General features: G+C 37.2%; 1 protein-coding gene across 3 annotated transcripts in view; it reads left to right on the top strand.

Annotated features, from left to right (window-relative positions):
• STARD9 (StAR related lipid transfer domain containing 9) overlaps nt 1-24,135 on the top strand; it is a 115,910-nt gene that overhangs the window by 42,982 nt on the left and 48,793 nt on the right. For all 3 annotated transcript variants that reach the window (XM_032856723.1, XM_032856721.1, XM_032856720.1), the window contains exons 4-7: nt 14,786-14,902; nt 16,061-16,093; nt 16,183-16,244; nt 18,500-18,612. In XM_032856723.1, the coding sequence (XP_032712614.1) occupies nt 14,786-14,902; nt 16,061-16,093; nt 16,183-16,244; nt 18,500-18,612 (325 nt within the window). The remainder of the gene's footprint in view (nt 1-14,785; nt 14,903-16,060; nt 16,094-16,182; nt 16,245-18,499; nt 18,613-24,135) is intronic.

The raw sequence follows: 24,135 nt of genomic DNA, 5'->3' as shown, positions 1-24,135 counted from the left end.
AAATCCTTGTTTGAGACTTAGTTCAGATGTTCTCTGTTTCATAAAGTCTGGCCAGGTTCTTCTCCCAGGATTCCCTTCCTCTTTTAGGTCCTGTTGAATATCTTCCTTTTGCCCTTCAAGATTAACTCTTAAACCTTTTCCACCTTACTCTCTGCCCCCAAGGATGACCTGTTGGACTAAATAATGGGCTCTCTTGGCCTCTGGCTTGAGGAAAAATGGAAAGCCCTAGCAGGAGAGCTGAGGGATATCCCGTAGGGTTGTCTTGGTCTGGCCTCATCCATTTGTGTTTATGAAGCCTGCCGCCTTCCCCACTGGCCAAAGTCTATTATTTTGGAAGTAGAGTTCCATACAATATTTTGTTAGTATCAGATATACTACATAGTGATTTGACAATTATATACATTATGAAATGATCATAATTATATAATTACTGTAAGTGTAATTACCACCACCATAAGTGTAATTACCATTTATCACCAAAGTTGTTGCAATATTACTGACTATATTCCCTGTGCTGTACTTTTCATCCCTGTAAATTATTTTATAACTGGAAGTTTGTGTCTCTTATGCCTCTACACCTATTTTACCCATATGCTAAACCTCCTTCCTTCTGATAACCACCAGTTTGTTCTCTATTGAGTCTGTTTTTTGTTTGTTTCTTGTTTTATTTCTTAGATTCCACATATGAGTGAAAGCATATGGTTATTTGTCTTTTTCTGTCTGACTTAAAAACATCACTTAGCGTAATAACCTCTAGGTTTACTCATAATATTGCAAATGTCAAAATTTCATTTCTTAAGGCTGAGTTATATTCCACTGAATAATATATATATATATTTTTATTTACTCATATATTGATGGACACAGGTTGCTTCCATATCTTGTTTACTGTAAATAATGCTGCAGTGAACTTGGGAGTTCATATATCTTTTCAAATTTGGCATTTTCACTTTCTAATGGAGTTAGAATTTGGAATTTCATTTTCCAATTCCACAGAAGTAGAATTACAGGGTCATATGGTATTTCTATATTTAATTTTTTGAGGAACCTCCATGCCTTTTTCTACAGGGGCTCCATGTACTTACATTCCCACCAGCAGTACACTACACATCCTTTCCTCGATATCCTCACTAAAACTTATTTCTTGTCTTTTTGATACTAGCCATTCTGACAGGTGTGAGGTGATAACTCATTGTGGTTTGATTTGCATTTCCCTGGTGACTTGTGATGTTGAGCATTTTTGGCCATCTTTGTATTTCCTTTAGAGCAGTGTCTGTTTAGGTCCTTGGCCCATTTTTGACTGGGTTCTTTGCCTTTTTGGTGTTGAGTTGTACAAGTTCTTTATGGTTTTTTGGATAACCTCTTACTGGAGATATCATTTGGAAATATCTTCTTCCATTCAGTAGGTTGTCTTTTCATTTTGTTGATTTTTTTTTCTGTGTGGAAGCTTCTTAGTTTGAAGTAGTCCCAATTGTCTATTTTTGCTTTTGTTTCCTGAATTTGAGAAAACAGATACAGAAAAATATTGCTAAGGCCAATGTCCAAGAGATTATTGCCTATGTTTTCTTTTTTTTTTCTTTTTATCTTTTTACTTTTTTTAAATTTTATTTTATTTTTTTCAGTGTTCCAGAATTCATTGTTTATGTACCACACCCAGTGCTCCATGCAATACATGCCCTCCATAATACCCACCACCAGGCTCTACTGCCTATGTTTTCTTTTAGAATTTTAATGGTTTCAGGTCTTACATTTAGATGTTTAATCCATTTTGAGTTTTATTTTTGTGTATGGTGTCAGAAAGTGGTCCAGTTTCATTCTTTTGCATGTAGCTGTCCATCTGGTGTAATATGTCATGCAAGGCCATTGTTTTCTTACTGATTTTCTCTCTGTGTGATCTATCCATTCATACAGATGGGGTGTTATAGTCCCCTACTATTAGCATGTTACTCTCAGTATCTCCCTTTATGTCTGTTAATATTTGCATTATGTATTTAGGTGCTCCAGTGCTTAGATGTTTACATGTGTTATATCCTTTTGTTGGATTGATCCCTTTGTCATTATGTAATGGTGTTCTTTGTGTCTCATTACTGTCTTTTGTTTTAAAAGTCTATTTTGAAAAAAAAAAAGTCTATTTTGTCTGATAAGAGTATTGCTCCCCCAGCTTTTTTTTTTCTCATTTTCCTTTTCATGGAATATCTTTTTCCATTCTGTAACTTCAAGTCTGTGTATGTCTTTAGATCTGAAGTGAATCTCCTATAGGCGGCATAAAGATGGCTCTTGTTTTTTATTCAGTCACCCTATGTCAGTTGATTGGAGCACTTAGACCATTTACATTTAAAGTGATTATTGGGGCGCCTGGGTGGCTCAGTGGGTTAAGCCTCTGCCTTCGGCTCAGGTCATGATCTCAGGGTCCTGGGATCGAGTCCCACATCAGGCTCTCTGCTCAGCAGGGAGCCTGCTTCCCTCTCTCTCTCTGCGTGCCTCTCTGCCTACTTGTGATCTTTCTCTGTCAAATAAATAAATAAAATTTAAAAAAAAAAGTGATTATTGACAGAAATGTACATATTACTGTTTTGTTAATTCATTTTTTGGTTGTTTTTGTAGTCTACCTTTGTTCCTTTCTTCTCTTGTTCTTCCCTTATGATTGATGACTTCATTCATCATTATGCTTGGATTGCTTTCTCTTCATTTTTTGTGTATCTATTAGAGGTTTTTGGTTTATGGTTACCATGAGGTTCATATATAACATAATAAATATATAGCACTCTATATTAAGTTGATGGTTGCATAATTTCTAACACATTCTAAAAGTTCTACATCTTTACTCTTCTATCCCTCCGTGTTTATGTATATGAAGTCATATTTTACATCTTTTTATAAACTTAAAATTTTTTTGAAATGAGGAAACACAGAGAAGATGGAAGTACATTTAAAGATTTTATTTATTTATTTGACAGAGATCACAAGTAGGCCAAGAGGCAGGCAGAGAGAGAGAGGAGAAGCAGGCTCCCTGCTGAGCAGAGAGCCCAACGCAGGGCTGGATCCCAAGACCCTGGGACCATGACCTGAGCTGAAGGCAGAGGCTTTAACTCACTAAGCCACCCAGGCACCCCTGTGGAAATACATTTAAAACTTTATTCCTGAACCATCTGAAAGTTGTCATCCTGATGTCCAATTACCCTAAGTAGTTGAGTGTGTATTGTCTTATAGAAAATGACATTCTCTAATATAACCACAATATAACCTTCAGAATTGGGAAATTAAAGTGTATTACTACCATCTCATCTTTATATCCATTCATGTTTTGTTGATTGTCTTAATAATGTCCTTCATACCAAAAGGATGTGTTTGAGAATCACTTGTTGCATTTAGTTGTCTTATGTTTAGTTTAACTCAGTCTGGAACAGTTCCTCAGTTTTTCCTTATGTTCATAATCTTGACACTTTGGAAGATTATAGGCCAGTTATTTTGTAGAATGTTTCTTAATTTGGTTGCCAGTGTCTCTTTGTGGTTAGATTCAGATTATACATTTTAATAGGAATATCAGAGTTCACTTTGATTACTTGATTAAGGTGTCATCTGCCGGGCTTCTCCACTCTGAACTTAACTCTTTCCCCCTCTTTGTAATTAATATTTTGTTGAGGGGTACTTACTATGTAAATATCCCATTCCTTGTCAGAGTTTCAAATTATTTATATATTATATTAATTCATGGGTTCCCATTTTATTCAGTGAATTACAGTCTGTTATTATCATTGTTACTATCATGCTCAAATTGTTCCTATTAGTAGAAAATGATATTTAGAAGCTGAGATCTAGGTGGTAGGTACAGTCATTGCTGTTTGGGTATCATTGCTCCCAGATCCTCTTAGTAGAGTTAGACAAAGTGAGAGATGATATATTTGCTTACACACACACACACACACACACACACACAGAGTTACATCATCATATCTATTTCTGTATCTTTTTCTGTTGAAACCCATGAGTTCTCACTGATTCTGATCTGACACTGTAAGGCTCAAAGATTAGAGTGGGAGGAGAGAACTTGAGTGCTGGATGGAGTTAATTAAAAATAACCCAACCAATGCAACAAGAGCAGTTCTAAGAGGAAAATCTGTGGTGATATAGGCCTACCTTAAGAAACAAGAAAAAGGGGCGCCTGGGTGGCTCAGTGGGTTAAAGCCTCTGCCTTCGGCTCAGGTCATGATCCCAGGGTCCTGGGATCGAGCCCCGCATCGGGCTCTCTCCTCGGCGGGGAGCCTGCTTTCCCCTCTCTCTCTGCCTGCCTCTCTGCCTACTTGTAATCTCTGTCTGTCAAATAAATAAATAAAATCTTAAAAAAAAAAAAAAAAGAAACAAGAAAAAGCTCAAATAAACAATCTCATCTTAAAACCTAAAGGATTTAGAGAAAGAAGAGACAAGACCCAAGTTGAGTGAAAGGAAGGAAATACTAAAGATCAGAACAGGAATAAAAGAAAAAGATAAACAAAATTGATAAAACCCTTAGCCAGACCCATCAAGAAAAAACAAACCCGAATAAAATCAGAAAGAGAGAACTGACACCATAGAAATACAAAGGATTATAAGAGAATAGTATGAAATCTTATATGCCAACAAATTGGACAACCTAGAAGAAATGGATAAATTCCTAGAAACATAGAATCTTCCAAAGTTGAATCATGAAGAAATAGAAAATTTGAACAGATTACTAGCAATGAAATTGAGTTAGTAATGAAAAAACTACCAAAAAACAAAAGTACAGGACCAGATGGCTTCATAGTTGAATTCTATCAAACATTTAAGGGACTTAATGCCTATTCTTCTCAAACTGTTTCAAAAAAATAGGAGAGAAAGGAAAACTTCCAAATATATTCTGTGGGGCCAACATTACCCTAATACCAAACCAGATAAAAACACTACACGCACACATGCACACACACACACACACACACACACACACACACGGACATGCTACAGGCCAGTATCCTGATGAACACTGATGCAAAAATCCTCAAAAAATATTAGAATCACTCATCATGATCAAGTGGGATTTCTTTCAGGGATGTGAGGATAGTTAGTATTTTGCAAATCAGCTTAATATAGCACATCAACAAAATGAAAAATAAAACTCATATGACCATCTCAGTAGATGGGAAAGAAAGCATTTCATAAAATTCAGTATCCATTCATGATAAAAGCTCTCAACAAAGTGGGTTTAGAGGAGACGTACTTCAACATTATAAAGGCCACGTATGAAAAGCTGACAACCAGCATCATACTCAGTAGTGAAAGCTGAAAGCATTTCCTCTAAGATCAGGAATAAGAAAAGGATATCTACTCAAAAGTACTAGAAGTCCTAACTGCAGCGTTCAGACAAGAAAAGAAATAAGAGGCATCCATATTGGTAAAGAAGTTAAATTGTCATTATATGCAGATGACATGATACTATACATAGAAAATCCTAAAGATGCCACCAAAAAACTACTGGAACTGATAAATGAATTCAGTAGAGTTGTAGGATACAAAATTAATATCCAGAAACTGGTAGTGTTTCTATACACTAATAACAAAGTAGCAGAAAGGGAAATAAAGGAAACAATTCCATTTACAATTATACCAAAAAGAATAAAATACCTAGGAATAAACCTAACAAAGGAAGTGAAAGACCTGTACTCTGATAACTATAAAACACTGATGAAAGAAATTGAAGATGACACAAATGGAAAGATATTCCATGCTCATGAATGGAATAATTAATATTGTTAAAATGTCTATACTACCAAAAGCAATCTATAGATTCAATGCAATCCCTATCAAAATACCAATAGCATTTTTCACAAAACTATAACAAACAGTACTAAAATTTGTATGTAACCCTCAAAAGACCCCAAATAGCCAAAACAATCTTGAGAAAGAACAATAAAGCTGGAGGAGAGGTATCCTAATGCCATATTTCAAGATACACTGCAAAGCTCTAGTACTCAAAACAGTATGGTACTGGCACAAAAATAGACACATAGATCAATAGAACAGAATAGAGAGCCCAGATGTAAACCCACACTTCCACAGCCTATTACTCTATGACAAAGGATGCAAGAATATACAGTGAGGAAAAGGCATTCTCCTCAATAAATGGTATTGGGAAAACTGGACAGCTACATGTGACATAATGGAAAACTGGGCCACTTTCTAATACCATACACAAAAATAAATTCAAAGTGGATTAAAGACCTAAGTGTGAGATCTGAAACCATAAAAATCTTAGAAGAGAACACAGATAGTAATTTATATGACGTAAGCTGTAGCAACATTTTTCTAGGTATGTCTCCTCAGATAAGGGAAACAAAAGCAAAAAATAAGCTATTGGGACTACATCAAAATAAAAAGCTTCTGCATGGCAAAGGAAACTATCAACAAGATAAAAAGGCAACCTACGGAATGGGAGAAGATATTCACAAGTGCTATATCCAGTAAGGGGTTAATATCCAAAATATATGAAGAACTTATACAAGTCAACACCAAAAAGCCAATTAATTAATTAATTAATTAAATTATTTAATTAATTACTGCCAATTAAAAAATGGGCAGAAGACCTGTCTAGACATTTTCTCAAAGAAGTCATACAGATGGCCAAGAGACACATGAAAGGGTACTCAGTATCACTAATCATCAGGGAAATGCAAATCAAAACCACAATGAGATATTACCTCACACCTGCCAGGATAGCTAAGATAAAAAACACAAGAAACAAGTGTTGGCAAGAATGTGGAGAAAAAGGAACCATCATGTACTCTTGGAATGTAAATTGGTATAGTCACTGTGGAAAACAGTATGGAGGATCCTCAGAAAATTAAAAATAGAGCTACCATATGATCGAGTAATTCCACTACTGGGTATTTACCCAAAGAAAACAAGAACACTAATTCAAAAAGATATATGCATCCCTATGAGTTTATTTTTAAACTTTTTTTAAAATTTCCAGTATAGTTAGCATTCATCTATTGATGGACACTTGGGCTGCTTCCATAATTTGGCTATTGTAAATAATGCTGCAATAAACGTGGGGGGCTGTGTATGTGTGTTGAGGGGAATATTATGCATCCATTAAAAAAGATGAGGTTTACTTAAGAAACTCAAATGATAATGGTAAAAAGTTACTACATGGCAGGCAGTTGTTTGTATGGTGGTGACTACACACAGCTCCTGCATTCATGCTTTTAGAGTTGAATGAGGAGAGACACAAAACAGGTAAGTAAACAAACATAAAAGTCTGACAATTGATAAATGCTGTGGAGAAAACTCTGAGAGAGCTATGAGAGAGAATTACAAGAATTGGAGAAAGTGTACTATAGAAAAAGCCATTGAAAGAAGTGAGACTATTTAGTTTAAAACAAAGAAGGTTAAATAGGAATATGATAAAGATTTTCAAGTATTTAAAGAGTGATCACATACAGTAATATATTATTTCTTGTATGTAACTCCAGAGGCCTGTCAGAACAGCCAAAATTAGCTATTTTTTCTAAAATTAGAAAATGTTTTCCTGCTGTTTTTTCCTAAAATTAGAAGAATTAAAAAAAATGGAATGGAAGTGTCTTCTGAGCCATGGAGTATTTTCAAAGAGAAAACAGATTTCAGAGAGGTTGGAGAAGAGGTTCATGCATAAAGTTGGTTTGACTAAATAAATTCTACTAAGTGTATTTCCAAAGCTAAGATTTTATGAACCCATGAAAATAAACTTTCAGGGTAAATGTTGATATAACCATTCTCTTAGAAGAAAGAAATAATTCAGCTTTAGCCCAAATGAATGAATTCATCATGGTGAAATTTTAGCAATTAAACAGCTAAGTGGGAACCTATTGTGGGTAGTAAATATTTCTGGTCACCAAAAAATAATACTGTATTTATAATCTTTTCTCAGATTATCACATGGATCATGCACTAATCTGATACATTTATTAAAAAGTGAAACTAAAAAAAAAAAAATGAGGTTGTGCCACTTGCAGTAACATGGATGGACCTAGAAGGGATTATGCTACTTGAAATATGTTGACTGAGAAAGACAAATACCATATAATTTCACTTATATGTGGAACTGAAAAAAAAAAAAAAAGAAAAAAAGCACAATCATATGTGGAAATACAGAGAACTAAATGATGGGTCCCAAAGGGGAAAAGCCTGGGGAGATGGGTAAAATAGGTGAGGAGAGGTAGGAGATACATGCTTCCAGTTACAGAATAAACAAATCATAGGAGTAAGTGAGTAAAAAGTACAGCATAAATAATATAGTCAATGATATTGTAAAGCATTGTATGATGACGGATGGCAGCTATACTTGTGTGCATAACTTAATATATAGATTTGTCTAATTGTATTTTATACTTGAAAGTAATGTAATGTTGTCACCTCTATTCAAATAAAGTAACCCACCCAATTCAGCAAATTTATTTCAGGGTAAGGGGTACTTGACTAAGGTGAGTTGATTTCAAAGAATTTTGGAAATTGAGGGCTTAAAAATTGTGAAATCTGCATTTTTTTTCTGTGTTTTCTTACAACCGGGAATAATTGATCTTGAATTGCAGTTATAAACCAGTAGCACTGGTTGCTACTAATATTCCTTTTAACAAAATTTTATTTAAAAAAATTATTTTTAAGTAATCTCTACACACAGCATGGGGCTTGAACTCACAAACCCAAGATCAACAGCTGCATGCTCTACTGACTGAGCCAAACAGGCACCCCACTACTAGTATTTCTTAATGGGAGTTTTGGGTTTCATTCATCTCATGTTGGAAAGAGAATAAGAAAGCAGTCAATTGTTAACTCTTGAGGATAGTTGAGTAAATTATGAATCTATAAAATTATAATTGTGAAAGTGAATAACAAATGTTTAAAATCCTTGAGTGTTTTAGGAATATAGGAATGAAAAGCAATACACAAGAGCTTATATATTCTGAGTAGCAACCATATAAAACTTACATATTTGTAGAAAAATGGAGAACTACAGTGAAAATGTATTGTGCACAGCAGTAACATTTGGGTAGGTCTTCCAGTTTTCTTTTGGGATGTTGACTAATCCTGATTTGGAAGTACTCATATATTGTGATATCAAATTACAGTGTGTACATTATAGAAAATAAGTACAGAAGAAAGTGAGATAGAAATGCATGTATATTTCACCCTTTATTCTTCCTTCTTTCTGCTGACTGAAGCAATATACTGAATCCAGTTAGGAAAAGGCTGAATGCTTTGGTCTTTTCCAAATGCCCCCTAGTTCTGTAATGATGACAGTAGCTATAGGGTCTGAGAAATTTTAAGTGGGGCCACTCTGGTCTTTAGTCCTGTGTCATGGTTAAGAAAATTGCAGCCCTTTTGTCTCCTCCTCTTCCTTCTTCAGGAGGGATCTCCTGGATCAGGTACCTTATAGGGCATTGTGAGAAGAGGGCTAGTTTACAAAAACCAAGCAGAAACTCCAGAAAGATGCTGTTTTATCTCACCACAGAGTAGTATTCATTTTAGGAAGTGATAGTTACATACCACTAAAGGGTTGCTTAATGTGAATGGGCCACTGCCACTACCAGTGGGACCCTTCCATTGAGGCTAAGAATATGTCACTCCTGATGTCTATCCTTTTTGTACCCATACCTCCGTGTTCAAATAAAGTAACTTTAATGAAGGAACAGGGAGAGATTTATTTGGCCGTTTCTGGGATTACTTCTCTGGATGTTTGTTGTTCCTGTGGTGGGAGATCTTGGGTCATAGGCATGAACTTTCCAAGGTTGACAGCCAGGTATTTAGAGATGGCAAATGGTGGTCTAAGGTTTTTCAGAGTAAAGTAACCTAGTTGTCTTATTGTTTCAGCCAGAACTCTGACTTAATGAAGGATTAAAATGACAAGGATACATTTTAGATCTTGTCGTGGGGTCATGGGGACATTGTTGATTCAGAGGAGAGGCCTTTACCTGGGGATATAATTTAAGGAAGGGACATATCTGAAAACATGCCTAAGAAGCAGAAAAAGTGACCTCTCTGCTATGAAGATTTTTGTAACTCTCCTAGCCCACAATCATTTTCCCTTCTCAGATACATTTATATCTACCCTTCATTCATATTTTACTATGTACTAACTTAGTACATAGTACTAACTGCATGGTCTGTCTCTTCAACCATATGGTAAGCTCATTTTGAACCAAGACATTGTTTTACTAACTGCATGGTCTGTCTCTTCAACCATATGGTAAGCTCATTTTGAACCAAGACATTGTTTTAAATGTCTTTCAAGTCTCTCACAGTGCCCCCTGCAGTGGTAGGGCCCTTTTGGCATTTTAATAAATATTTGCTTCCCAAGGTGAAGAGAAATCTGGTTCTGAGACCTGCCCTTGTCAAAACTAGTTCCTTTTAGAATGTTGATTCTTCTTTCTCTCATTGAGTATGGTATAGGTTTCAGTTGGCCTTATTTGTGTTTACTTGCATTTCAGAACTTCTGTTGTTTCTTTCACTTCCGGTTCCTTGGAGACTGTTTAAAGAACAATTTCCATGGTATTTAGTGTATGTGTACATTTGCAATATGAATGAATATGGGAAATAAATTTCTCTGTATTTCACCTTATAACATGGAGAAGCCAAGTAGGAAATCTAGTTCCATCTGTCAAAGTTAAATACAGGCTGTTGCCTGTTTCCTTTGGATAAAGCTGCTACAAAAGACGAGGGATAGTATCTGGTCCTTACTTGAACTAGGATCCAGATGATGATCAACTTCTGGCCAGGCTTGAAATGGAAATGGACCATCTATAAAAATTTATGCTGGCTAGCGACCCAAGGATGAATGACCTACAGTGGGATTGAGGGACTAGCCCAGAATTTACCTGACATTTATGGAAAGTGGACAGTGTTTCCTGACATTTTGTGGGGTTGTTTTGGCAAATGTGACACAGATGAGGCTTTTTTCCTCCCTTCCTAAATAACTTGCTTGCACTTTGGGTGGCACCTGCCAAGTGGACAGAAGAGTCTGGGCTGTGGCTTAGATATATTTGGATACCTGGTGGGTGGGACTGTAGCATGCCTTCCCACTTGGAAAATTAAAGAGAAATTTTAAAATAAAAAATACTAAATTGTCTAGCCATAAACATAAGGAAAACTATGAGTATCGTAATAATTATAACAAGATAAAAAATAATTAAAACAAGATAAAAAATAATTATAACAAGATAAAAAATATAAAAAATAAAAAATTAAACCTAGGTTTAATTTAGATTCTCATCATATTCAAGTATTCTTAATTACTATATTTGTGTCAGAATTTAAGACCTAGATTGGAACATGAAATATTATCTAGGAATAGAACAAAAGTTGGAAAGAGTAAGCTATATGCCAAAATATTAACAGTGGTTATCTCTAGATGGTGGGATTATTTTTATCAGCATTTTCCCCTATTTTCAATTCCTGAATTTTATAATAAAATTCTCATAGTTGATACTCAAATGTTGTTTCTGTGAGTAAAAATGGTATCTGTTACTGAATTAGATACCAGTTTTACATAATGATGTATTGTACGGTGACTAACGTAACACACACACACAAAATAGACAGCAGTTTTACTAAAAGGAAAAAAGTTTTCTAGTTGAAATCCTTTTATTTTAACAGTGAATTTATAGGTCAAGAGAAATAAGTAATATTTAATATTAATTTAAACAAAATACATCATAGAATTTAAAGCCATTTTTTCACAAATATTCCTTTAGATAAATTAAAAACTGGTAAGTATTTCTTTATAATAGCAACTTCATTCTATAATAGAACTGTGTGGGTCAAAGCTACACATTTCCAGTTATAAAGTGAATAAGTAATGGTGATGTAATTGACAGCATAGTGACTATAGTTAATAATACTGTATTGCATATTTTTCAAATGATTTTATTTATTTATTTGTCAGAGAGCAAAAGCAGGGGGAGTAGCCGGCAGAGCAGGCAGAGGGAGAAGCAGGCTCTCCACTGAGCAAGAAGCCCGCAGTGGGACTCAATCCCAGGACACTGGGATCATGACCTGGGCTGAAGGCAGATGCTTAACCATTTGAGCCACCCAGTTGTCCCTGTATTGCATATTTGAAAGCCGCTAGGAGAGTGGTCTTCAAAGTTCTTATCATGATTTTAAAAAAGTTGGTAGCTTTGTATGCTGATCTATGTTAATGACTTGTGATCATTGTGGAATACATATAAATATCAGATTAAATAATATATTGTATACCTGAAACTAATATAGTGTTATGTCAAATATACCTCAATAGAAAACAAAAGAGAAACCAGAAGAAAAAATATATGAAGACTTTCTGTGGAAAAGTATTAAGGGCCAAGAACTTAATATATTTTGTTGGATAGGTAACCTCCTATAAATGACATGATTTTCATATTATAGGTAGGAAATAATAATCCCTAGGCTCTAGCAAAAACCTTCAAGATATGAAGAGTTTTAATGATTTATTACTTTAATGGTTTATGAAAGTGTTTTTGGAAATAAATTTTTAGTAGGATAGAAAATAGAAGTTTTTCAAAAGTTATCTGTGAAGTTGGGAAGTATTAACTATGGTATCTGTATTCAGGTGTCTATTTTCCAAAATAAGTACATAGCTCTTTTTAAAATAGATGAGGATATCAGAAAGAAAGATGACTGAGTAGTTCTTATACAGAAAAGTGGGAAAAAAGTGTAATAACAACAAAAACTTTAATTAGTGCTCACTTTGTTCCAAACATTGTTCTAAATGCTTTCCATATATTAGAACAATTAATCCTCTCAAAAACTCAGTGAGTTTTAGGTGCTTTTTTAAAAACTCTATTTTTTTTTTAACTTTTTTGTTACGTTAGTCACCATATAAGGCATCATTAGGTTTTGAAGTAGTGTCTTCTAGGTGAGGAAACTGAGGTAAGGTTACCTCCCTAAGGAGCCAGGCTTGGAACCTAGAAAGTTCCAAAACGTGTTCTTAGTGATTAAACTATAGGTAGCTGTTTAGAGGAAGAGAAATAATCTTAAGCACTTTCCCCAACTCCAGGCACCATTAAGTTATATATTTTACATGAATGCTCTCTCTTTAAATAATAAGCTCCAGCCCTACTTTTCTCATTTTTTAATTTTAGCGAATAATTTTATTTAACAGTGTACTAATGTAACACATTATCAGATAGTTCTCCATTTTTTGTCTATAATGGACATTTTAAATCAGTATCCTGAATCTACAAACAGAAAAAAAAAAAAATCTCTTTGGATTTCTACATGTTAATGCAATGCAAAAAACATTTAAGAAATGGTTAATATAGTTAATATAACAAACTGTATAAATATATACCTTCTCTGAAAGATTTTAAATGATATAAAAATAATTATAGCAATGTGTTGTTGGATTTTTTAATTAACATATAATGTATTATTTGTTTCAAGGGTACAGGTCTGTGATTCATCAGTCTTACACAATTCACAGCACTCACCATAGCACATACCCACCCCATCCCTTCCACCCCCCTCTCCTCCAGCAAGATTAAGATTAAGAGTCTCTTATGGTTTGTCTCCCTCTCTGGTTCTCTATACAGATTACCTACCACAAGTTTGGAGAGAGGATGGGTCAATAGAGCCATAAATGGTATTAACCTTATGTCAACCTTGGGAGACAAACCATGAGACTTCTTTTTTTTTTTTTTTTTTTTTTTTTAAAGATTTTATTTATTTGTTTGAGACAGAGAGAGGAGAGAGCATGAGAGCTGAGAAGGTCAGAGAGAGAAGTGGACTCCCCGTGGAGCTGGGAGCCCAATGTGGGACTCGATCCTGGGACTCTGGGATCATGACCTGAGCCGAAGGCAGTCCCTCAACCAACTGAGCCACCCAGGTGCCCTGAGACTTCTTTTTTTTTTTTAAAGATTTTATTTATTTGTTTGACAGAGATAACACCTACGCAGGCAGGGGGAGTGGCAGGCATAAGGAAATGGAGAAGCAGCCTCCCCACTGAGCAGAGAACCTGACACTGGGCTCCATTCCAGGACCCTGGGAACATGTCCTGAGCTGAAGTTATGTCCTGAAGCTCATGTCCTGAGCTTAACTGACTGAGCCCCCATAAGAGACTCTTGATTATAGGACACAAACTGAGGGTTGCCAGAAGGAAGACGGGTGGGGGGATGGATTAACTGGGTAATGGGCATTAAGGATGGCATGTGATGTAATGAGCACTGGGTGTTATATGCAACTGAAAGTTCTACCTCTAAAACTAGTAATACACTATTTGTTAATTAATTGAATTTCAATTTAAAATAAAGTGTCAGTACAACTCTGGATTTTTTTTTTAAGTTTTTAATTCCAGTTAGTTGACATACAGTGTTTTATTAGTTTCAGGTATACAGTATAGTGATTCATCAATTCCATACATCACTACTCAGGGTTATTTGTTCATTTTTTAAGTTTTTAAAAATTTTCTTTATTTTAGTTATCTCTATACCCAATGTGGGGCTTGAACTCATGACCCCCAGATCTAGTGTCGCATGCTCTTCCAACTAATCCTTGGGTTATTTTTAATCTAAAAATAAAGTGTTTCAAACACAGGTGACTATAAATTCCCTATACTATCTCAAGAATCAATTCAGTTTCAGAAAAAAGGTTGCTAAGGAAAATGTATTCATTCAAATATATTTTAAAGTGCTTACTGTATGTCAGGCACAATGCTAGATATTATAAATTTTAAAATGATATGGTTCCTTAATCTGGTATGGGAAGAACTACATTGATGTGCTTTCTACTTTCGTTGTGACAGGTTTTCCAGGATTTGGGGACTGAAGTATTGTCTGGAGCTGCTAAAGGCTACAACATCTCCCTTTTTGCCTATGGGCAGACAGGCTCTGGGAAGACATACACCATGCTGGGGACCCCAGTGAGTATTGGTATTGGAATATGGTCTCTTTCTATTGCCACAGCAAGCCTGAATCTCACACTGTCTTTGTTACTGAGAGAAAGAGTGTGAATTTAGTAATTATTGAATTTTAATAAGATTTAATGGGCTCTCTTTTGTATTAAGAATGGGTTTCTCAGTCCTTTAATTGAAAGATGAACTTTGAATAATTAGCCCCTCTTTATTAAACCTTGAAGAACCTTAGAATTACATAACTCCCTTTGATGAAGCTGACCTTGTCAGTCGTTTTGCATTTCTCATATCATTTCCAAGTTCATCACTTGAAGCTTTTTAACACAAGCCCCAGACTGAATCTGAAGTGTTGTTTAGAGCTATGCAGAAATGGGGCTATGTGTGTTAGATCTGAGCATTGGAAAGAAGCAGGAGAACTACCTACTGGGTTGGAGACTTAAAAAGTGTGAAGGACTTATGAGAGCCTTACTTTGTCATGGAGAATTGAGAAGGTAGAGGTCCTTAAGCATACCTCTTTGTTTTATGTTTAGAAGTATCTTGGTGAGTTGAACTGGTGTGGCAGGTGACAAATAACACTACCCAGGGACATTCTCTGTAACACTTTTCTCTCAAAAGATTATCTGTATTTTGTGCTCAGCTCGTTGCTTACTATGTCCATGTTTAGTGTGCTTTTATATATTTGAAGAAAGAAGAAAATGTCCATTAAACCAGGGGTGTAAAATCTTTAACTACATACAAATTAGCAGTGGACCCAAGATGAAAAAAGAAGCTGCTTTTCCCTAAATGTGTATTTTAAACGCCATGTACTCTAGTTCTCCTGTGTATATAGGGACAGAAAGTTTTCAGAAGGGACCACAGTGGTAAATTGGTTTATCCAAGAAGGATGTAACCTTTATTGTGTGAAAGCAGGTACCTAGATTTGTTAGCTTCTCCTCTCTTCCTTCTTATGATAATAATCTGCCTCTCAGCTAGTACTTGCCTCCCTCCTGAGTATCTCCTGAGAGCCAGGCAAATAGTCTTCTACATGCCATCAGTGAAACTCCCTAAAGTGAAGAGGCTAGCGCAGGAAGCCCATGTGCCCATCCCCTGCTAACCTTGGTTTCTGGGTGTTGGGGGAGAGTTTTTCTGTGCGTGAACAGTAATGCTTTCCTTTCTTCTGTTCACCAGGCTTCTGTTGGGTTGACGCCACGGATATGTGAGGTATAGACTCTATTTTAAGTAGATCCTCTCAAAGTAGACCTTCTTTATACACTCCCTTCACTGAAACTCCAACCCTCTGGTTTGTGCAGGGTCTCTTCATCAGGGAGAAGGACTATGCCCCACTGCCTTCCTCTTGTAGGATAAAAATAAGGTAAGAATCTTTCAGGCTCTGGGGCCTAAAATATTTCCATTTCCACTCCAAATTCTAGCATGTTCAGCTGTCCTCTCTTTGCATCAAGAGTCATCCAGAGGAACGGAGAAAAGCCACAGAAGAAATATTTTGCAGTATAGGGAGATGAGAAACATACTTAGATCTTTGGGTTGTAGGAAACTTAATTCCTATCCCTACACTTAACAAACGGATGTTTCATGTGGATCAGCTTGCCCTGGCTGTCTATTTTACTTTTCTTCACTTTCCTTACAATTTACTACTAGCTTTTGGAATTTCTCTTCCAACTCCCGCTGCATTGTTCTTTGGGTCAGTTGTTCCTAAGCTCTAGTTCCGAGACAGTGCTGGTTACTCCAATGTGAAGTTTTAACCAGTCTGTAGTGAAAATGTTAGTGCAAGGTTACCAGCTGCCCAATTACCCTTAATTTTTTCTATTTTTTTGGGGGGGGGGGATTCAGTGTCCTTTTTAAAAAAACATGAAATGTATGGGGCACCTGGGTGGCTCAGTGGGGTAAGCCTCTGCCTTCAGCATAGGTCATGATCACAGGGTCCGGGGATCGAACCCCGCATCAGGCTCTCTGCTCGGCAGGAGCCTGCTTCCCCCTCTCTCTCTGCCAGCCTCTCTGCCTACTTGTGATCTCTATCAAATAAATAAATAAAATCTTAAAAAAAAACACATGAAATATAATTCACATACCATAAACTTCATGCTTTTGAAGAATATATTTTTCAGTGTTTTTATATTTACAAGGTTGTTCAATCACCTTACTAATTCCAGAACATTTTCATAACCCCAAAATGAACCCCTTTTAAGAAATTAAATGATAATAAACAGTATCTGTACATTTTTTTTAAGTTTGTGAAGTAAAAATTTGTAGGCCTTTGTGTGTGTGTGTGTGTGTGTGTGTGCCTGTGTGTGTAAACATGTACCTGTATATTAAATGTTTTATTGTCCCTGAAATCTGGGAATCACTATTCTGAGAGACATCTGGGCTTCCTGTGTCCAATTCTGAGAAAGAAGGAGAAACAATTTAAAAGAAGAGTGCAAGACGGCCTGGGTGGCTCAGTGGGTTAAAGCCTCTGCCTTTGGCTCAGGTCGTGATCTCGGGGTCCTGGGATTGAGTCCTGCGTCGGGCTCTCTGCTCAGTGGGGAGCCTCTTTCCTTCTCTCTCTCTCTGCCTGCCTCTCTGCCTGCTTGTGCTCTCTCTCTCTGTCAAATAAATAAATAAGATCTTAAAAAAAAAGATTTAATAAAAAATAAAAGAAGAGTGCATAGAGTTCATCTGAGGTGGAGCCTTTTTTTTTTTTTTTTAAGATTTTATTTATTTATGAGAGAGAGAGAGAGAGCGAGCACAGGCAGACAGAATGGCAGGCAGAGGCAGAGGGAGAAGCAGGCTCCCCACAGAGCAAGGAGCCCGATGTGGGACTCGATCCCAGGACGCCGGGATCATGACCTGAGCTGAAGGCAGCTGCTTAACCAACTGAGCCACCCAGGCATCCCAGGTGGAGCCTTTTTTAATGGCCGCTGGCTTCATAGGCAAACATCTGTGTTCTGATGAGGAAGACCTTTCTGTGAGAAGTTTGTTTTCTTAACAAAATTTTTGCTGATTGTAATCAAGAATTGTAGCTATGTTATTATTTTAAAAAGGAATTAAATACCAGCAGGTACCTATAAGATAGAGCATATCTTAGAGTCCCATTGTATGAAACAGGTAAAATGAGATCTCGCCTACTTAAATTAGGGGTGGGGACCAGAATCTTTCTCATTTAGCTTTCCTCATTGCTTAGCAGTGGCTCTCGAGATGCCTTCACAGAGCACTAAGAGGTTGTAGATGATGTTTGAAAATCACTTAGGAAACAAGCCTTAAACTCTGTGGTCTGATCAAGGTATAGGCTGGTGGCAGTATAATCCACAACTATGCTGAAATAGCATCTTGAAGGCTTAATTTGAATCAAGGCTGACTTTGTAAACGTACAGCTGTGAAGTGATGATAGCTAACGTGGCAACACAATTGTGCATGCGTAGAAAAAGACTCAAGAGCGAACCCTGGCATGGTCAAGGTCTTAGAGTGTCAGAGGTAGAACTAGGTTAAGAATTAGGGCCTTCTGATTCTTGGCTTAGTGTTTTGCCCACTTTCTTCCAAATCTAACTATGTTGCCTTCTTTAAAGTGTAATTTTGAAAAGATGTCATCATTTTCCAAAATCTGATTATGTGCCTTGTTCCACATGTCTCTAGTTTCCTGGAAATCTATAACGAACGAGTACGGGATCTGCTGAAGCAATCTGATCAGAAGAAGTCCTACACTCTGCGTGTCAGAGAGCATCCAGAGATGGGGCCCTATGTACAAGGTGAGCCACTGTGGTTCTGGAGGTCTGAGACCAAATGGAATTCTGGGAAGCTTTCCTAATGGTCATGGATTCATTCAACAAATAAATAATGAAACTTGCTATGTGCCACCTATTGTACTAGATGTTGGATAAATAACCATAAATAGAAAAGACAGTCCTGCCCTCATAGGCAGGCTTATAGTCTTGTGGGGGTGAGGCAGAAAATAAACACTTAATTACAAGTTGTGATAAAGACTAATAAAAAAAATAGATGTCGTGATGGAAAAGAACAGTGGGCAGTATAGATAGTCCATCTGCATGGCAGGGTCATGAAATGCTTCTTTGAGGAGATTCAAGAGCCAATCATGTAAAGAATGGTATTCTGAGGGGAAGGATGATTCTGACGGAAGGAGCAGCATGAGCAAGAGCCCTAAGAGAAGGGCTGGGTGGTTGCAAAGAGGCCAGTGTGTCTAAAGAATAGTGAAGGAGGGGGAAAGGGGCATGGAATAAGGTGGAGTCTTTCGTGGCAGGTCCAGAGGTCCTGGACTGATTTTCAGATCAGCTAATCTCCTTTTCAGGGTGGTTTTCTCACTGGTGGCGATAAGGGGATGAGGAGCTGTCTACACATGACACTGGTCTGAGCTGCTTCCTTATTGACTACTGATATTTGGTGTTCGGTACTATCTGTCTTATCCTACTAGACTAGGTCTTACTATGAGGTAGGAACAGTTGTATTCTTTTGTACAGGAAGTTTTTACCCTTTCAGCCCACTTTACAAAGAGCAACACATGAATTTTATGCTCCTGTTCCTTCAGAAATATACTAATTTAATTCCTAACAAAGAGATGGACACGAAAGATCAAGAGCTGGTCTCTTCTTTATCAGGGCATGGCTAATGGAGTGTGCCAGTTACAGATTCTGCTACCTGTGTCTTTTCCCAAAGGTTCCATCATGAACAGCAGCCTGGAAACAAACAAAAAATACCATTTACTTTGCTGGGAGCCAGTAGTTTACTTCGTAAAACTCTGTGCATATAAATTTTTGTGTAAAGCGGTACTTTGGGGGCAGACCAGAAGTTGATGCAGTGCTGTCAAAGTTTCTTACTTTTGTATTTTATTTTAATGTATGTGTGTGTAGTAGGGGGAGTAACTAGAGGAGACCCAAGATGTAGTCCAAGTGTTCCCCTTGCACAGAAGCTAAAATGAAGCTGCAAGAAGCTACAGGGTGTTCCCAAAGTCACACAGCTAGTTGGAGCAGGGTTGGAACTGGGAACCTTGCCTAGGATAGGAAGAGATCAGTGGGATGGAATCCTGTACATCAAGGTGACCTGTGACTATAGATTCTTTGATCGGCATTGTACTTGAAACCCAGAGAAGGTAGGAAATTATGCAAGGTCATTCAGTTTGGGTGATACATCCAAGGCCAGTGATAGGAACTGGACTGAAGTCTCAGGGCTCTTTTGGACCTTTATGGAGCAAACCCTTGTGGGGGCGGGGAATGGTTGGTAGGAAATAATTCTACCCAGCAAAAGGTCTCTTGGGTCCTTTGGGTTACATGTTTTTGAAAGTTGGTCTGGACTTTCTTAAATCATGACAAATATAGGTCAACAGTCCTTGCATTTCTTAGTGAAGGAGCCTTGAGCTCAAGTACCGTCCTGGGACGCTAAAACCCTGAATAGTCACACTGAACTATTACTTCCATTACCACCTTCTGATGGCATTGCCGTGAACTTCTTCTTTTAAAATTTTATTTATTTATTTGAGAGAGAGAACATGCATGCGTGCAAGTGGAGGGAGGAACAGAGGGAGAGGGAAAGAATCTCAAGCAGATTGCCTGCTGATCATGGAGCTTGACATGGGGCTCGATCTCACAACCCTGAGATGATGTCCTGAGCTGAAATCAAGAGTTGGACACTTAACTGACTGAGCCACCCAGCACCCCTACAGCAAATTTTTAGTTCTTTAAATGTTTGCCTTCTCACTCATTTATTTGTATTATCTGCCTGCCTATATCTGTGTCTATGTAGCTCTATCTTCAGGCTCATATATTCTGTGAATATGATTACTAAGTAGAAAGTGGTTTCTGCTTTGAAACCAATTTTATGGGAATTTATTGGGCACATGCTAGATACCTATACTATTCAGGGTATTCCAGGAAATAAATATGAGAACTTACAGTTCTAGTTCAGAATTGTGAGCTAGAACTTGATAGTTGCCTAAAGCACAGGAAAGGAAGGGGGTAGTAGCCTATTACTTTCCATTAAAAAGTTTATTAATTAGAATTTTTGCATCTGTGTTCATCAAGGATATTGGTCTGTAGTTCTCTTTTTTGATGGGATCCTTGTCTGGTTTTGGGATCAAGGTGATGCTGGCCTCATAAAAGGAGTTTTGAAGTTTTCCTTCCATTTCTATTTTTTGGAACAGTTTCAGGAGAATAGGAATTAGTTCTTCTTTAAATGTTTGGTAGAATTCCCCAGGAAGCCGTCTGGCCCTGGGCTTTTGTTTGTTTGGAGATTTTTGATGACTGTTTCAATCTCCTTACTGGTTGTGGGTCTGTTCAGGCTTTCTATTTCTTCCTGGTTCAGTTGTGGTAGTTTATATTTCTCTAGGAATGCATCCATTTCTTCCAGATTGTCAAATTTGTTGGCGTAGAGTTGCTCATAGTATGTTCTTATAATTGTCTGTATTTCTTTGGTGTTAGTTGTGATCTCTCCTCTTTCATTCATGATTTTATTGATTTGGGTCCTTTCTCTTTTCTTTTTGATAAGTCTGGCCAGGGGTTTATCAATCTTATTAATTCTTTCAAAGAACCTGGTTAAGTTGAAATCTGAAATGTACACAGCCCTGCCCAAAGCACATGAGAGGCCAGTGGTTGTAGGTGTCATTTAAGTGAAGAAAAGATAATATCATGTTTTTTGCCTTGATCTTAATCTTAACATAAAGGGATAGGTACAGAGCAGGAGATGTTGGTGGTAGGTAATTGCCTTGCCCCCAGTTTTTGTTGTTGTGGGTTGTTTTTTTTTTTTGTATTTTCTGTGTGTTCAATCTGCACAAAAGTTTTTTTCTTTTTAATTCTTTTTTTTTTTTTTTAACATCTTAAACCTTTTTTCCCCTTGCCTTTCTACACTTACTAAGACCTCTGGTACCATATTAAATAGAAGTGCTAGCAGTATTTAGTCTTGTTTCCAGGGGAAAGCTTCAATGTTATACCATTAAGTATGATGTTTGCAATAGTGTTTGTTTTTAATAAATATCCTTTTTTAAAAAAGATTTTATTTATTTATTTGACAGAAAGAGAGAGAACACAAGTAGGCAGAGAGGCAGGCAGAGAGAGAGGGGGAAGCAGCTCCCCACTGAGCAGAGAGCCCGATGGCGGGGCTCAATCCCAGGACCGCATGATCATGACCTGAGCCAAAGGCAGAGGCTCAACCCATTGAACCACCCCGGTGCCCCTTTATTTATTTATTTTTTAATTTATTTGACAGAGATCACAAGTAGGCAGAGAGGCAGGCAGAGAGAGAGGAAGGGAAGCAGGCTCCCTGCCGAGCAGAGAGCCTGATGTGGGACTCGATCCCAGGACCCTGAGATCATGACCTGAGCCGAAGGCAGCTGCTTAACCCACTGAGCCACCCAGGCGCCCCCAGGTGCCCCTTTAATAAATATTCTTTATCACACACTTGTAAAAATGTCCGTAGCAAAAGATCAGGTTTGTTTGTTTGTTTGTTTGTTTGTTTTTTAAAGATGTATTTATTTGAGAGAGAGTGTGCGCATGTGTGCAAGTGGGGAATGGGGTAGAGGGAGAGAGAGAATCCTTGAGTACACTCCCTGCTGAGCGTGGAGCCTAATGTGGGGCTTGATCCCAGGACCCTGAGATCATGACCTGAGTGAAATGAAGAGTCAGCCACTTAACTGACTGCCACTTAGGTGCCCTGCAAAGGACCAGGTTTTTTTTTGTTTTGATTTTTAATTCCAAGCTATGGCAAACTAACACTTGAGTAAAAGATGAGTTACTAGAAAAATGAAAATGACATCTTAATTACAAGCCCCCAATTTTTTTACAATTCAAAAGATGTAAAATCACTCTGTCACATTGTTATAAAAGTTGCTAAATTTCTTTATCTATCTCATTATGTACTAATAATAGTTTGAGAACCAGCCTTAGTCTTTGGATTAGCTTTGAGAAACATTGCCATAGCAGATTAAGGGAATTCTCTTTTTTTCCCCTAGTTTTCTTTTTTTTAAAGATTATATTTATTTATTTGAGAGAGTGAGAGAGAACATAAGCAGAGGGAGGTGCAGAGGGAGAGGGAGAAGCAGACTCCCTGCTGAGCAGGGAGCCCAGTGCAGGGCTTTATCCCAGGACCCTGGAATAGAGTTTCCCTGAGTTGAAGGCAGATGCTTAGCTGACTGAGCCACCGATGCGCCCCTTTCCCTAGTTTTCTAAGAGTTTTTGTTTTTTAACATTGAAACAAATTAAACTTCTTAAAAGGCTGCAAGAACTTTTTTCTGGAGCCATTTGAGAGTGAGTTGCCAATCTAATGACCCATCTCACCTGATTATTTTAGGGTGTTTTCTCTCCATTCCTTCAAACAAGAATGTTCTCCTGTATCATTACAACACAATCACCCAAATCAGGAAATAAACTTGGGCATGTTACCACCATCTAATCCTTAGAGCCCATTTAAATTTCTCTAATTGTCCCAATAATTGCTCATTTGAGATTCACATGTTGCATGTTGTTAGGGTGTTTCTTTGGTTTGGAAAGTTTCCTGGGTCTCTCTTTAACTTTCATGAACTTGACAACCATCAAGTGGTGTACAATTTTGATATGTCCCATTACTCATGATTTTCAAGATGATATTTTACAGCCTTCTTCACTCTAGAATTGCTGTTCTCCTTTTGTAATCAACAAGTGTTTGTGGGGCAGTACTGTGAAATCATGTATCTATCCCATCTTCATCTTATTTTCAATTTATTTATGTCAGTATAGATTCATGCTTGTCTATTTCATTCAATGAATTATCTTCTGTTACTGTGATTTTTTTATTCTGATGCTCAAATTATTCCAAATTTAGCCAACGGAATCCCTTTCAAGTGTATTTCTGTGACATTTTAACATGTCACTATTATTCTTTGAGCACCTCCTTGTTTTCTGGCATAGAGGTATTCCAGGCTTATCTTGGAATCAGCCATTTCTTTTTACTTTTATTTATCTTACCTGTTCCCTTTTGCTGGAGAGTAGTATTTAGAAATTAAAGCTACGATATAGGTGCTATGTATGCCTATTACTATTGATGTTGCAACGTGTGGTCCTTCTGAGTGGACAGATCTAGGTAATCTGTGTTCATACCAGTAGCTCTAATTGCTGTCCAACACAACAGAGTTCATTCTCAATTTCTCCCTTTTCATATTTGTAATTCCTTAATACTTCCAACTGACTGAGTCACTCAGGCACCCTTGTAATTCCTTTATTTAACAGGGGAAGTACTTCTCTGATCTGCCTTCCTACATGTAATCAGTCTCCTTGCCATTGCTCTTCTCTCTC

This window comes from Lontra canadensis, unplaced genomic scaffold (genome assembly GCF_010015895.1).
Source record: "Lontra canadensis isolate GAN:19392208 unplaced genomic scaffold, GSC_riverotter_1.0 scaffold12, whole genome shotgun sequence".
NCBI classification, from domain to species: Eukaryota; Metazoa; Chordata; class Mammalia; order Carnivora; family Mustelidae; genus Lontra; species Lontra canadensis.
This window is presented reverse-complemented; position numbering and strand designations above follow the sequence as displayed.